Raw genomic sequence first — 13,339 nt, 5'->3', positions numbered from 1 at the left:
GGAATGATGTTTTTTCAAGAGAAATCAGAAATCTAGATTTTTGTGTGAAACATCCCAAATTTTAAATGTTATGGCTCTATTCAGAAAAGATAGCTTTCACACTATAGAAGTAAATCTTTTTTTTAATATCTCAGAGGTTTGTCTCAAAAGATGCAAAAGTCCAAACAGACTGAATTCTTTCTACTCACTCGAGCCTCTGGTCTTGAACACTCCTTCCGCCTCTGAGAATTCAGGACAGTCAGTCATTTTCTCGTTTTCCTTTATGGAGTTAAAAGCCAAATGGAAGGCAGACATTTGCTCTCTTAAAGAATAAACATTTCGATACAAAGCAGGGCTGCCCTGTTAAAATATAGAAGCACAGAGGACATTACAAATCAAGCCAAAGATGGGCTTTTTGAAGATCAGAGGTAAAAAGTTAATAGAGAAGAGACCCTCCTCCCTTGAATCGAACATTTTTTAAACATTTTTTTTTTTATTTTCTGGCCATGCCACTCAGCATGTGGGATCTTAGTTCCCTAAGAGTCGAACCTGTGCCCCTGCAGTGGAAGGATTCCCTTTAGTGGAACCATGGAGTCTTAACTACTAGATCAGCAGGGAAGTCCCAAATCATGTATTTTTAGTCTGAACATTCAGTGTGCTGCCCTCATCTCTATTTCTCCTCTCTCCTACTTGTGCTGAGTCGCTCAGTTGTGTGTGACTCTTTGCGACTCCGTGGACTGTAGCCCGCCAGGCTCCTCTGTCCATGGGATTCTCCAGGCAAGAATACTGGAGTGGGTTGCCATGTCCTCCTCCAGGGGATCTTCCCAACTCAGGGATCAAAGCCAAGTCTCCCGCATTGCAGGCAGATTCTTTACCATCTGAGTCAGCAGGGAAGCCCAAGGATACTGGAGTGGGTAGCCTATCCCTTCTCCAGCAGGTCTTCCCAACCCAGGAATCAAACTGGGGTCTTCTGAATTGCAGATGCATTATTTACTGGCTGAACTACCAGGCAAGCCTTACCAAAGAGCAATAGCTACTCTTTGGTAGCTATTAAAAGGTTATATTACTATAAACATGGAGCAACAGGTTGGCCAGTACTAATATTGACAAACCCATGGAGGAGAGAAGAGAAGTCTGTCTGTAGTAGATGGGAAGCACTTTAAAAAGAAACCCAGACAAAACACATCCCAATTATTTGAGAGTTATACAAATCTTTACATTCGATGACTTCCCTGGTGACTCAGATGGTAAAGAATCTGTCTGCAACCTGAGAGACGCAGGTTTGATCCCTAGGTCAGGAAGATTCCCTGAAGAAGGAAATGGCAACCCACTCTAGTATTCTTGCCTAGAGAATTCCATGGACAGAGGAGCCTAATGGGCTATAGTCCATGAGGTCACAAAGAGTCGGACACAACAGAGTGACTAACACTTTTACTTTCATGAACGTTGAGTTATATATGTTGTTTACATATGATGTATATTATCTCTTAAAAACTGTACAGAAGAACTTTTCTTCCAAAGAGGAAATATGGATGAACAGCAGACGCATGAAACGATGCTCAACATCACTAATCATTAGGGAAATGCAAATCAAAACCTCAGTGAGGTATCACCTCACAGCTGTCAGCATAGCTATCATCAAAAAGTTCACAGATCAGGACTTCCCTGGTGGTCCAGTGGTTAAGACTCCATGCTTCACTGCAGGGGGCATGGGCTTGATCCCTGGATGGTAACTAAGATTCTGCATGCCACATGGTGTGACCAAAAAAAAAAAGGAACCCTCATTGCTGTTGGGAGGAATGGAAATTGGTGTAGCCACTGTGGAAAATAGTACGGAGGTCTCTGAAAGAACTAAAAATAGAACTACCACATGATCCAGCAATTCTCCTGGATATATAACCCCCTAAAACCTCTAACTCGAAGAGATATATGAACCCCAATGTTCATAGCATTATTTTCAACTGCCAAGATATGAAAGCAACCTAAGCATCCATCAGCAGACCAATGGATACACAGTGTGTGTACTGGAACATCCACAATATACTGGAATACTACTCAGCCATAAAAAAGACTGTAATTTTGCCACCTGCATCAAATGCACTTGGAAGGCATCCTGTTAACTGAAATCAGACAGACAAAGACAAATACTGTACGATATCACTTATATGTGAATCTAAAAAACACAGCAAAAATAAAAACACAACGAACTAGAGAATATAACAAAGAACAATCAGACAGCTCTAGAGAACAAAATACTTTTTATGGGACGGGAGTAATATGGATTGGGGGGGTGGTGAGTGGGAGGTACAAACTAGTGGATGTAACACTGGTTATAAGGATATATTGTACCACACAGGGAATATAACCAATACTTTGTAATACCTATAAGCAGAATATAAACTTTAGAAATTATATAAAAAGTAAAAATTAAAAAATTAAAATCAGTATTAAGAATGTTTTGTCTACACAGTTAGTGAAGGGTTTACCCAATAATAAAAGAGAGAGAGAGACTATATGGAGATTAAGGTTACAGGAAAACAACAAATTCTGGAGACAGAGCTACAAAGAAGGGACAAGAAGAAACTATTTGGAAATTTTACCAAATTTTGCTAAAAATAACATTTGACGATCTGCCTTGGCCCCTGTGTCATGTGGAGGTCTCAGTATAACTAGTTCCATCCACGCTGGTCTCTATTCATTTCCATCCATATACACACCAGGGGCCAGAACAAGAGACAGGTGTTCTGCAGTAGCTTGGATACCTTCCTACACATATCCTCTCTCCTTTGGCAACCCTGAGCTAAATCTTTCTGATGTCATAGGGGGCTTACTTCCTCAGAGGTGAAAGATAGTCATTTGCTCAAACTACAAAGCCAAATAGTTAAAACAGAGCTCTCTGGAAACTCTGCTAACAGCTGAAGAGTCATCAAATTAAATTGGTACTAGCAGAGGTGGGGGTAGGGAGCTTCCCTGGTGGTCAGTGGTAAAGAACCTGTCTGCCAAAGCAGGAGCTGTTTGGTCGCCCAGTTGTGTCCAATGCTTTGTGATCCCATGAACTGTAGCCCACCAGACTCTTCTCCGTGGGATTTCCCAGGCAAGAATATTGGAGTGAGCTACCATTTCCTTCTCCAGCCAATGTAGGAGACATGGGTTTAATCCCTGATCTGGGACGATCCCCTGGAGAAGGAAATGGCAACCCACTCCAGTATTCCTGCCTGGAAATCTCATGGACAGAGCAGCCTGGCAGGCTACAGTTCATGAAGTCGCCAAAGAGTCAGACACGACTTAGTGACTAAACAACCACGAGCAGGGGTAGAAGTGCCAGATAAATGTGATGTATAATGTAAGAGTTCTGTTACCCATAAAATAAATTACTGATTAAGTTCTCTATCTAGAACTTCTCCCCTCCCACCACCCCCATCTGTATTATTTAGACTAACATATTTCCACTGATTTGGAGCTTACAGCAATTTAAGGAATTCCACTAATAAGCAAAAATAAAAAAATACTTCCCTTTAAGATATCATATGGAGAAAACCCTGTTAAAATCTTGAAGCCATGTTTGATGATGAATCTGCTCATACTCTTGATTTTATTCCCAGTTAAATACATTCATAAAGCCAACTTTGTTACATAATAGAACATTTAAAATTCAAACAGGTTGACACTGTAAACCTTTATGACATAAACAGCACATGACACTCATAAAAGCTGGTTGGTGGTCAACTCTCATCTGAGATACAGAGAAAGAAAGGGTTTATCCTAAAGCCATACAATTTATGTTTAATGTACCTTTTTTGTAAACTTATATTTGAACATGGGAAGGTTAGGTTTAATCTCCTAGGAGTCTGGCCCATTTTGAAATCTGCTTTAAACAAATTAAAGGTTCCCCAGTCAAAATCATTGTTCCTCTATTTTCTGATGGAGAAAGAGAACAACATTCATATATGAAAAGTAAAGGAAGCATTAAAAAACATACTGCTTTTTTTGGATACTCTTGTCTTAGGAATTATATCATTCAGTCAACATTCTTTCCCTGTGCCAGAAACCATTTGAAAGGCTCAGAATACAGGAGGAAATGACTTTCTAGAGTAAATTCTGAAAATGTATTCATATAATTTCAAGTACAAGAGGTGCCACTGAGAAGCTAAAAAAGGAGTGTGATTCAGTAATAACAGTGCTGCTCTACTTGAGTCAGGACAGCACTCCCTCTGAAGTAACAGCTGAGTTGAAACGAAAACATTACGTGGGAGACTAAAGAATTCACCTGCAATGCATGAGAACTGGGTTCAAATCCTGGGTCATCAGGAAGATCCCCTGCAGAAGGGAATGGCAACCCACTCCAGTATTCTTGCTTGGAGAATCCCATGGACAGAGGCGTCCACAGGATCGCAGCGAGTCGGACAAGACTCACTGACCAACACTATGAATATGAATGAAAGGAAGATACGAGAAGAGGGAGGCATTCTGCAAGAACAAGGCAGAACAAGAGGCCTGGAATGCAGAGAGGATGCGGCAGAAAGAAGGCAAGGGGGCCCAGAAAATGGCAGGAGACAGGGAGCTGAGGATGGAGTGGGCAGGGCTCGGATCAGGGAGGGCATGAAGGCTTCGAGATGTGGTTTGAGTTTAACTGAAGGCATAACAGGAATCCACGGGAAGGTTTTAAGATGCAGAGTGATTGATCTGATTCATACTTTAGCATTTTTATTATTTTTGTTGTTGTTGTACCCCACGGCATGTGAAATCTTTGTTTCCCAGTCAGGGATTGAACCTGCGCTCCCTTGCATTGGAAGGGTGGAGTCTTAACCACTGGACTGCCAAGCAAGTGCCTTATTCGTACTTGAAGTGAATCGCTCTGACTGCTCTGCGGGATGGTGGATGGATCAGGGAAGGTGAGAAGTAAGGAGACTAGTTATGAAGAAGCTGCTGGTGATTCAGGTAGAAAGCACATAAGGGCTGTAGCAGCCAAGCTGAGAGATATGAGAGCTTACAGAGAGGTTTCTGAAATGAAGTGAAAAGGCAATGCTGTGTTGGATGTGAGAGATTAAAAGGAAATGAAACCGAGGAAGACTGGCAGGTTGTTGGCCAGAGCAACTGGACGATGGTGTGTGCTGAGATGGGGAAATGGTGGGGAATGGAAACCTAGACTTTAGCTGTGACCATGTAATGGCAACCCACTCCAGTGTTCTTGCCTGAAGAATCCCAGGGACAGAGAAGCCTAGTGGGCTGCTGTCTATGGGGTCGCACAGAGTTGGACCCGACTGAAGCGACTTAGCAGTAGCAGCAGCATGTAATGCTCGAAGTGCTTACTGAAACACCAAAGGGAAGATGCTGAATAGGCAAGAGGGTATCTGAGTATGAGCTCGACAGAACTTTGGGCCAATGTTACGAGTCACAAGTCTATAGACAATGTCCAAAGTCATGGGAAAGGATTATTTTACATAAGGAAAGCAACAAGATGGGGGCAGAGGAGAGCCTGGGGCGCTCAAACATTTTTGAGGGGAGAACCAAAAAAGGGAGATCTGCAGAGGCAGGGATGACAATAACAAGAAGAAAATGAGGTGAGTTTGGTATCCCCAAGAGCCAAGCAAAGTGCTTCAAGGAGGGAGTAGCTGCTGCTGCTGCTAAGTCACTTCAGTAGTGTCCAACTCTGTGCGACCCCATAGACGGCAGCCTACCAGGCTCTCCCATCCCTGGGATTCTCCAGGCAAGAACACTGGAGTGGGTTGCCATTTCCTTCTCCAATGCATGAAAGTGAAAAGTGAAAGTGAAGTCGCTCAGTCGTGTCTGACCCTCAGCAACGCCATGGACTGCAGCCTTCCAGGCTCCTCTGTCCATGGGATTTTCCAGGCAAGAGTACTGGAGTGGGGAGCCATTGCCCTCTCCGAGGGAGTAGCTGAGTTCAGTCAAATGCTGAGGCAAGGCTGATTAAGATGCAAAGTAAGACTTAATCAATCATGGTCTTGGCCAAGGTGTGGGCCATTTGGGATCAAGGCAGAAGCCCAGGTAGAGTGGCTACAGTCACTGGAGACAATGGAAGAGGAGTGAGACAGGACAGACAACTGTTCAAGGAGTTTCCCGTGAGGGACAGGCACAGAAATGGGACGCCATGGGGGTCTAGAGAAAGTTAAGTGGCAGTCGCTCAGTCATGTCTGACTATGTCCCCATGTACTGCAGCCCACCAGGCTCCTCTGTCCATGGGATCCTCCAGGCAAGAATACTGGAGAGGGTTGCCATTTCCTCCTCTAGGGGATCTTCCTAACCCAGGAACTGAACATGCGTTTCCTGCACTGCAGGCAGATTCTTTACTGTCTGAGTCACCAGGGAATCCCCTAGGGAAAGTTAAAGGGACAGATAAAGATTTGTTTGTGCTAAAGGAAAATGTCTCAAAAGAAAAGGCTGGATAAGACAAATGCAGAAGGGAAAACAGGTGAAAATAACACACATGGTCACAATAACATAAAGACTTGAATACTCAAGTAACTTATCTACTGGGAAGTTGTAAAGGATGGGAAGTGCGTATCTATGTTTATGATAAAAGGGATGAGGAAGAAAGAGGGCTAATTTTTCATTGAACACAGTAGGAAGTCACTAGCTAATCCCTTAATACTGAAAGAATAAGAAGCAGCAATTAGGAAAAAAAAAAAAGAAAAGACATCCAAGTTGGAAAGGGAAAAATAAAACTGTCACCATTTTGTACAAACACAACCACACTCAAAAACTGTTGGAATAAAGAAATTCAATAAAATTGCAGAGTACAAAATGAACATACAAAAATCTGTTGTGTTTCTACACTCAAATAAAGAATTATAGGAAAGAAGATTTAAGAGAACATGTACATCTGTATCAAAAAGAATAAAATACTAAGAAATAAACTGAACCAAGGAAGTGAAAGATCTGTATCTTGAAAACTGTAAGACACTGATGAAAGGAACTGAAAAAACGCACAAATAAATGGACAGGTATTTTGTGCTCGGGTACTAGAAGAAGCACTTGTTAAAAGGTCCACACTACCCAAAACAATCTCCAGATTCACTGCAACCCCTGTCTAAATTTTAACAGCCAAGGGAACATTTCATGCAAAGATGGGCACAATAAAGGACAGAAATGGTATGGACCTAACAGAAGCAGAAGATATTAAGAAGAGGTGGCAAGAATACACAGAAGAACTGTACAAAAAAGGTCTTCACTACCAAGATAATCACGATGGTGTGATCACTCACACTTACCTATAGCCAGACATCCTGGAATGTGAAGTCAAGTGGGCCTTAGAAAGCATCACTACGAACAAAGCTAGTGGAGGTGATGGAATTCCAGTTGAGCTATTCCAAATCCTGAAAGATGATGCTGTGAAAGTGCTGCACTCAATATGCCAGCAAATTTGGAAAACTCAGCAGTGGCCACAGGACTGGAAAAGGTCCATTTTCATTCCAATCCCAAAGAAAGGCAATGACAAAGAATGCTCAAACTACCACACAATTGCACTCATCTCACACGCTAGTAAATTAATGCTCAAAATTCTCCAAGCCAGGTTTCAGCAATATGTGAACCGTGAACTTGCTGATGTTCAAGCTGGTTTTAGAAAAGGCAGAGGAACCAGAGATCAAATTGCCAACATCCGCTGGATCATGGAAAAAGCAAGAGAGTTCCAGAAAAACATCTATTTCTGTTTTATTGACTATGCCAAAGCCTTTGACTGTGTGGATCACAATAAACTGTGGAAAATGCTGAAAGAGATGGGAATACCAGACCACCTGACCTGCCTCTTGAGAAACCTGTATGCAGATCAGGAAGCAACAGTTAGAACTGGACATGGAACAACAGACTGGTTCCAAATAGGAAAAGGAGTACGTCAAGGCTGTATATTGTCACCCTGCTTATTTAACTTCTATGCAGAGTACATCATGAGAAACGCTGGACTGGAAGAAGCACAAGCTGGAATCAAGATTGCCGGGAGAAATATCAATAACCTCAGATATGCAGGTGACACCACCCTTACGGCAGAAAGTGAAGAACTAAGAGCCTCTTGATGAAAGTGAAAGAAGAGAGTGAAAAAGTTGGCTTCAAGCTCAACATTCAGAAAACGAAGATCATGGCATCCAGTCCCATCACTTCATGGGAAATAGATGGGGGAACAGTGGAAACAGTGGCTGACTTTATTTTTCGGGGCTCCAAAATCACTGCAGATGGTGATTGCAGTCATGAAATTAAAAGACGCTTACTCCTTGGAAGGAAAGTTATGACCAACCTAGATAGCATATTCAAAAACAGAGACATTACTTTGCCAACAAAGGTTCGTCTAGTCAAGGCTATGGTTTTTCCTATGGTCATGTATGGATGTGAGAGTTGGACTGTGAAGAAGGCTGAGCACCGAAGAATTGATGCTTTTGAACTGTGGTGTTGGAGAAGACCCTTGAGAGTCCCTTGGACTGCAAGGAGATCCAACCAGTCCATTCTGAAGATCAGCCCTGGGATTTCTTTGGAAGGAATGATGCTAAAGCTGAAACTCCAGTACTTTGGCCACTTCATGCGAAGAGTTGACTCACTGGAAAAGACTCTGATACTGGGAGGGATTGGGGGCAGGAGGGAAAGGGGACGACAGAGGATGAGATGGCTGGATGGCATCACTGACTCGATGGAGGTGAGTCTGAGTGAACTCTGGGAGTTGATGATGGACAGGGAGGCCTGGCGTGCTGTGATTCATGGGGTCGCAGAGTCGGACACGACTGAGCGACTGAACTGAACTGAACGGAACTAAAATATCACAGAAATGAAATGAACAATCCTCAAGCTTGTTGTTGTTCAGTTGCTTGGTGGTCTCTGACTCTCTGCAGCCCCATGCACCACAACGCGCCAGGCTTCCCTGTCCTTCACTGTCTGCTGGAGTTTGATCAGACTCTGTGACTGAGCACGAGCAATTTTCAAAGTGTCGCACTTTTAAATGTGAACAGAGTCATGGATCACTAGGCAGGATCAACTAGGCAAGGATCACTGAAGAAAAGATTTGAGCGTGAGCCAGAACCTAAAACAATTAAGTAGTAAAATGAGACCCCGAGATCTAAGGAAGAAAAACCTATAATGTCCTCAACAGGCCACCATGAGAGATAGTCCCATCATGATATTTTATAACAGCAGGAATGGAGCTTCCAGAATGAAAAAGAAGGCCAAACAAAGGATAGGGAATCAAAGATAAGTTGAATGAATGAAGGAATGAATAGGATTTTTTCATTCTCTAAGCTAAAATACAACAGAAAATGCCTTCAAAATTTCAAAATTTTGAAGGAAAATAGGTCCAACCCAGATTTCGATACAGGATATATCATAATTCAATTATGTTGGTAGGATAAACTTTGTCAGATATGCAGAGGCTCCAGAAAAATGAGGCAGTGCACCAAGAAAAGATATGAGATTATGGAGAAAGGAAATACAAATAGCACTTAAAAAGGAAATTACCAAGGATGGTGAAAGGAAGTCATGAAGTGACAGCTGTCCAGCAAATCTAGATCGAAGCCAATCTAAGTCAGAGGGCACTTAGAAATGAGAAAAGAATAGATGGACTCCTAAGATTTACAGTTCTGTCAGAGTGTAGGGATTCTCAAGATTACATGATAAAAGATTAAACAAACAAAGAAACAAAAAATGCAGGAGATGCAGGTTCGATCCCTGGGTTGGGAAGATTTCCTGAAGAAAATGGCAACCCACTCTAGTATTCTTTATTCTTGCCTGGAGAATCCCATGGACAGAGGAGCCTGGCAGGCTACAGTCCAGGGGTTGCAAAGAGTTGGATGCAGCTGTGTACACACGCACACAAGCACACAAACACCATAGATAATACACAAGAAACCCTTATTTAAACCAACATTGTAATTGGTTGTATTGGCAGGAAGGGGAAAGTGTTGGAATAGTTTTGGTTAGGAGATGTGAGAGCACAAAACCCTCATTTTTCACAGAAATAAAAACAATGACAGCAAATCTAAAACATAGGGACTTGCCTGGGGGTCCAGTGATTAAGACTCCACGCTTCCAATGTCGTGGCTGCAGGTTTGATCCCTGATTGGGGAACTAAGATCTCACGTGGCGTGCAGCACAGCCAAAACAACAACAAATACCACGCTCCAGGCAGAGTTGTAATTACTTCATGTGTATTGATTTATTCATCCTCATAAAACTCTTGCTACTATTATAACCCATTTTATACATGAGGAAACGGACACAGAAGTCAACTAATCTGCCAAAGTCACAATGAACTAACAATAAACCCAAGAATCAAACACCAGCAATACAACCCCACAGGCCATGCTGCCATCTACTCTAACACAGTTCTCAAGTCTTTACACTCTAAAAAATGACTGAGCACTTCAAAGACTCTCAATTCATGTGGGTTGTATCTATCAAGAGTATTTCAAGAACTTTTTCAAAATTGTGGACATTTTTCTTTAATGCACCATAAAATTCAATAAAGATTTCTTAAAGGTTAGTTGCAATGTCAAATACGAAGTTCAAATTAGTTAAAAATTAGTCAAAAGTTCAAGTTAGGCCAATGAACTTTTCATATTATGTTATGTTAGAATCCATGGGCTTATCCTGCAACTTGAAGGTATATTTTGCAAGCACTTGTCATGCAGAAAATACTGGTTCATTCAGCTGTGCGTATCTTTCAAATGCTGACATATTTTATTATGCAATATCCAAACATCACATTCATTAATAGCCTCACAGGACCCATCAGAAAAGCAGTCACTGGGAAGTTGTCCAGTAAGTTCAGAGTGGTGGTGAATACAAGTTTTTCATGATTCTGATTCTCTCTCAAAAACTTGAATTTTTTTCATTGGGAAGAAATACCTGTCTTTCCTTGAAACGGCAAGTTCACTGTTCATTTCTGAGAAAATGCCAGGCACATTCCCAAGTCTGGCTAACCGTGTCTGTTTGTCATATAAATATGATGTTCCATGAAAATAATAGCTAGTTCAACTCTCAGCGCCGACCAGTCACATCCACGATTTTTCTGGAAACATCCACCACACTTTGGTATGTACTTTGAAAGTGCGTGGTTTCCACTTCCCATTTCATCACTCATAATATTTCAGGGTTGAAAAATTAAAATGGATGATTTTTTTATTGCTTCATCAAGGAAGTTAAGTGATACTGGACTTATTATTATTTCCTGTGAATGCTGAACAGTGATGAAGGTAAAATGACTGCTTGGTGCTATCAGCTTTTACACCATGAATATAACATCAATAGAGTGAAAAAAAGGGCAAATTAACATCCTAGTGCTGTTTCCAAACATACTTTTGACCTCATGGACCTCTTGGATGGGACTCACAGATTCCCAGGAACTTACAGATAACTTTTGAGAAGGCTTGCAGTGCAGTAAACAGCCTTCCATATACACAGGGTCTAAAACTGAAAGATAAAGAAGTGCCAATAGGTGTACCTTTTCAAATAGGAAGGTCCAGACCAAAAGAGCCAAAGAAGGACAAGCCAGAGACCGTCTTTCACCACAAGTCTTCTACTATTTGACTTTTTAGAAGCATTTATTAGTCTAATAAAAATTGGTAAAAACATCTAAATACTTTCCCATCAATAGACAAATACTTAGCTCCTTTCCACAAAGTTATCCCAAATATATTTTATGGGGTGGCGGGGGGGGAACTCTTATATCTTGACACGCCAATGCATAGCAGTTATTATTAGACACTTACAGATGAAACATTAAAAGAAGAAGGTTGGAAAAACAAATACTGCCTCACCTCATTACACAAAACCAGAAAGCAACTAGACAACAATTGGCAAATAAAATAGAAAGCACTTCCAGAATGCCATTTCCATACAGCATCTCATAACTCTTACTAGATCCATGCTCAACATCAACATTTCTGCTAAGGTCAAAATCTCTGTAAGACACAGAGAAGATATTCTCTCATCAGATTCAAAACAGGTGAGGTGCACTGCAGAGCTCCAACACTGTACAAAAGCTTTCTAAACAGAGCAAAACATCCTCCTAGAAGAATTCATGATGGAACTTAGAAGAACACCATACCTGAAAAGGGGAAGTCTGGGTCAATGAAGCATTCTTTAAACTCCGCTGCTCGGCAACGAAACGAATTAGATGGTTTGTTTCAGGAAGGCCCCGAAGACCAACTGTAGAGCGCCGTCTGGATTTTTTAAGGTAGGGTGATGACTTTCCTGTAATGAAAACTCTCTTTTATGTTGGAACAAAACAAAAGGCAATCATCAGTAATCATGCCCTGAATACCCCCATGATCCACTAGCCTGAGAGAGAACATGGTAAAAAAGTGATACAGAAATCTAAATGGAAAACTGTAAGGAAGACTGGTCAAACATCATCAGTTTTTGGGTAGGGACCTTTGTTTTGACTACTGATTTATTCCATGCCCTGGAGCTGTGCCCAGAATATAGAAAGCGTTTATCAAATAGTTGTATAACACATTTGAATTAACACGCCTCATATTTTGTTTCATATTTCCTGCACAGGATTGGTATCACTTGCTTTGGACTAAGAATTTCCCTTTATGTGAGTTAGTCTAATCTCCAAGGACAATCTCCCCCTTGGCACATACTTTCAAGTTCTGCTATCTCAAGACGATTTGTTTCTCCTTGATATTTGTCTACCTTCAGCACATTACCCTGAATTCCAGCTGCACACCTAAACACAAAATAAGTCTAGCTTTCTAAAGGTCTAAGAGCGTTCTTCTTCTTCTTTTTTTTTTAAAAAGTTGTGGCATGCTGGATCTAGTTTCCAGACCAGAGATCCAACCTTGGTCCCCTGCATTGGGAGCTTGGAGTCTTAACCACTGGACCACCAGGGAAGTACCAAGTGGGATGTTCTTGAGAAGGAAGCACAGGATGGTTTGCCACTATGGTCTTGTCTCCATTATGTGTTATTAAGCTAGTGCCCTTTGGCTTTCAAGCACATTTTCCTCCATACTTAAATGCTGTTATCTAATTCCATTCCTATTATTTCTTTCTTCTCCAGGAAAAACAGACTTCAAAAGTGAATTTTACTTCTACTCTGTAAGGGAGATAAGCCTGGGTCAATTTTCTGTTTGTAAGTTTGAAGAGGCATACCCTACTCTTTCAATTTCATATTTTCTTAGTTGCCTTTCAACTTTCTCTCATTTTTGCTATACATGACTGTTAAATGAATTACTATTTAGGGCATACACTCTCCTGTATTCCATGTGTTGAGTCAAAGAGCAATTTGCACACATATCTTTCTCCAGTTTAAATACAGAGCATAGCTGTGAATCAGGAACATCATCATCTTGGTGCCCTGGCACCCTGATCTAGTAAGTTTGAGAGCGAATCAATTTAGATACATAGCATACTAAGCTAG

General features: G+C 41.4%; 1 protein-coding gene across 3 annotated transcripts in view; it reads right to left on the bottom strand.

Annotated features, from left to right (window-relative positions):
• CDCA2 (cell division cycle associated 2) overlaps nucleotides 1–13,339 on the bottom strand; it is a 43,208-nt gene that overhangs the window by 28,423 nt on the left and 1,446 nt on the right. Inside the window, 2 exon segments of one of the 3 annotated variants that reach the window (NM_001046194.2) lie at nucleotides 189–339; nucleotides 12,023–12,168. In NM_001046194.2, the coding sequence (NP_001039659.1) occupies nucleotides 189–339; nucleotides 12,023–12,168 (297 nt within the window). 3 annotated transcript variants of the gene reach the window in all.

The sequence above is a fragment of the Bos taurus genome, chromosome 8 (genome assembly GCF_002263795.3).
Source record: "Bos taurus isolate L1 Dominette 01449 registration number 42190680 breed Hereford chromosome 8, ARS-UCD2.0, whole genome shotgun sequence".
NCBI classification, from domain to species: domain Eukaryota; kingdom Metazoa; phylum Chordata; class Mammalia; order Artiodactyla; family Bovidae; genus Bos; species Bos taurus.
This window is presented reverse-complemented; position numbering and strand designations above follow the sequence as displayed.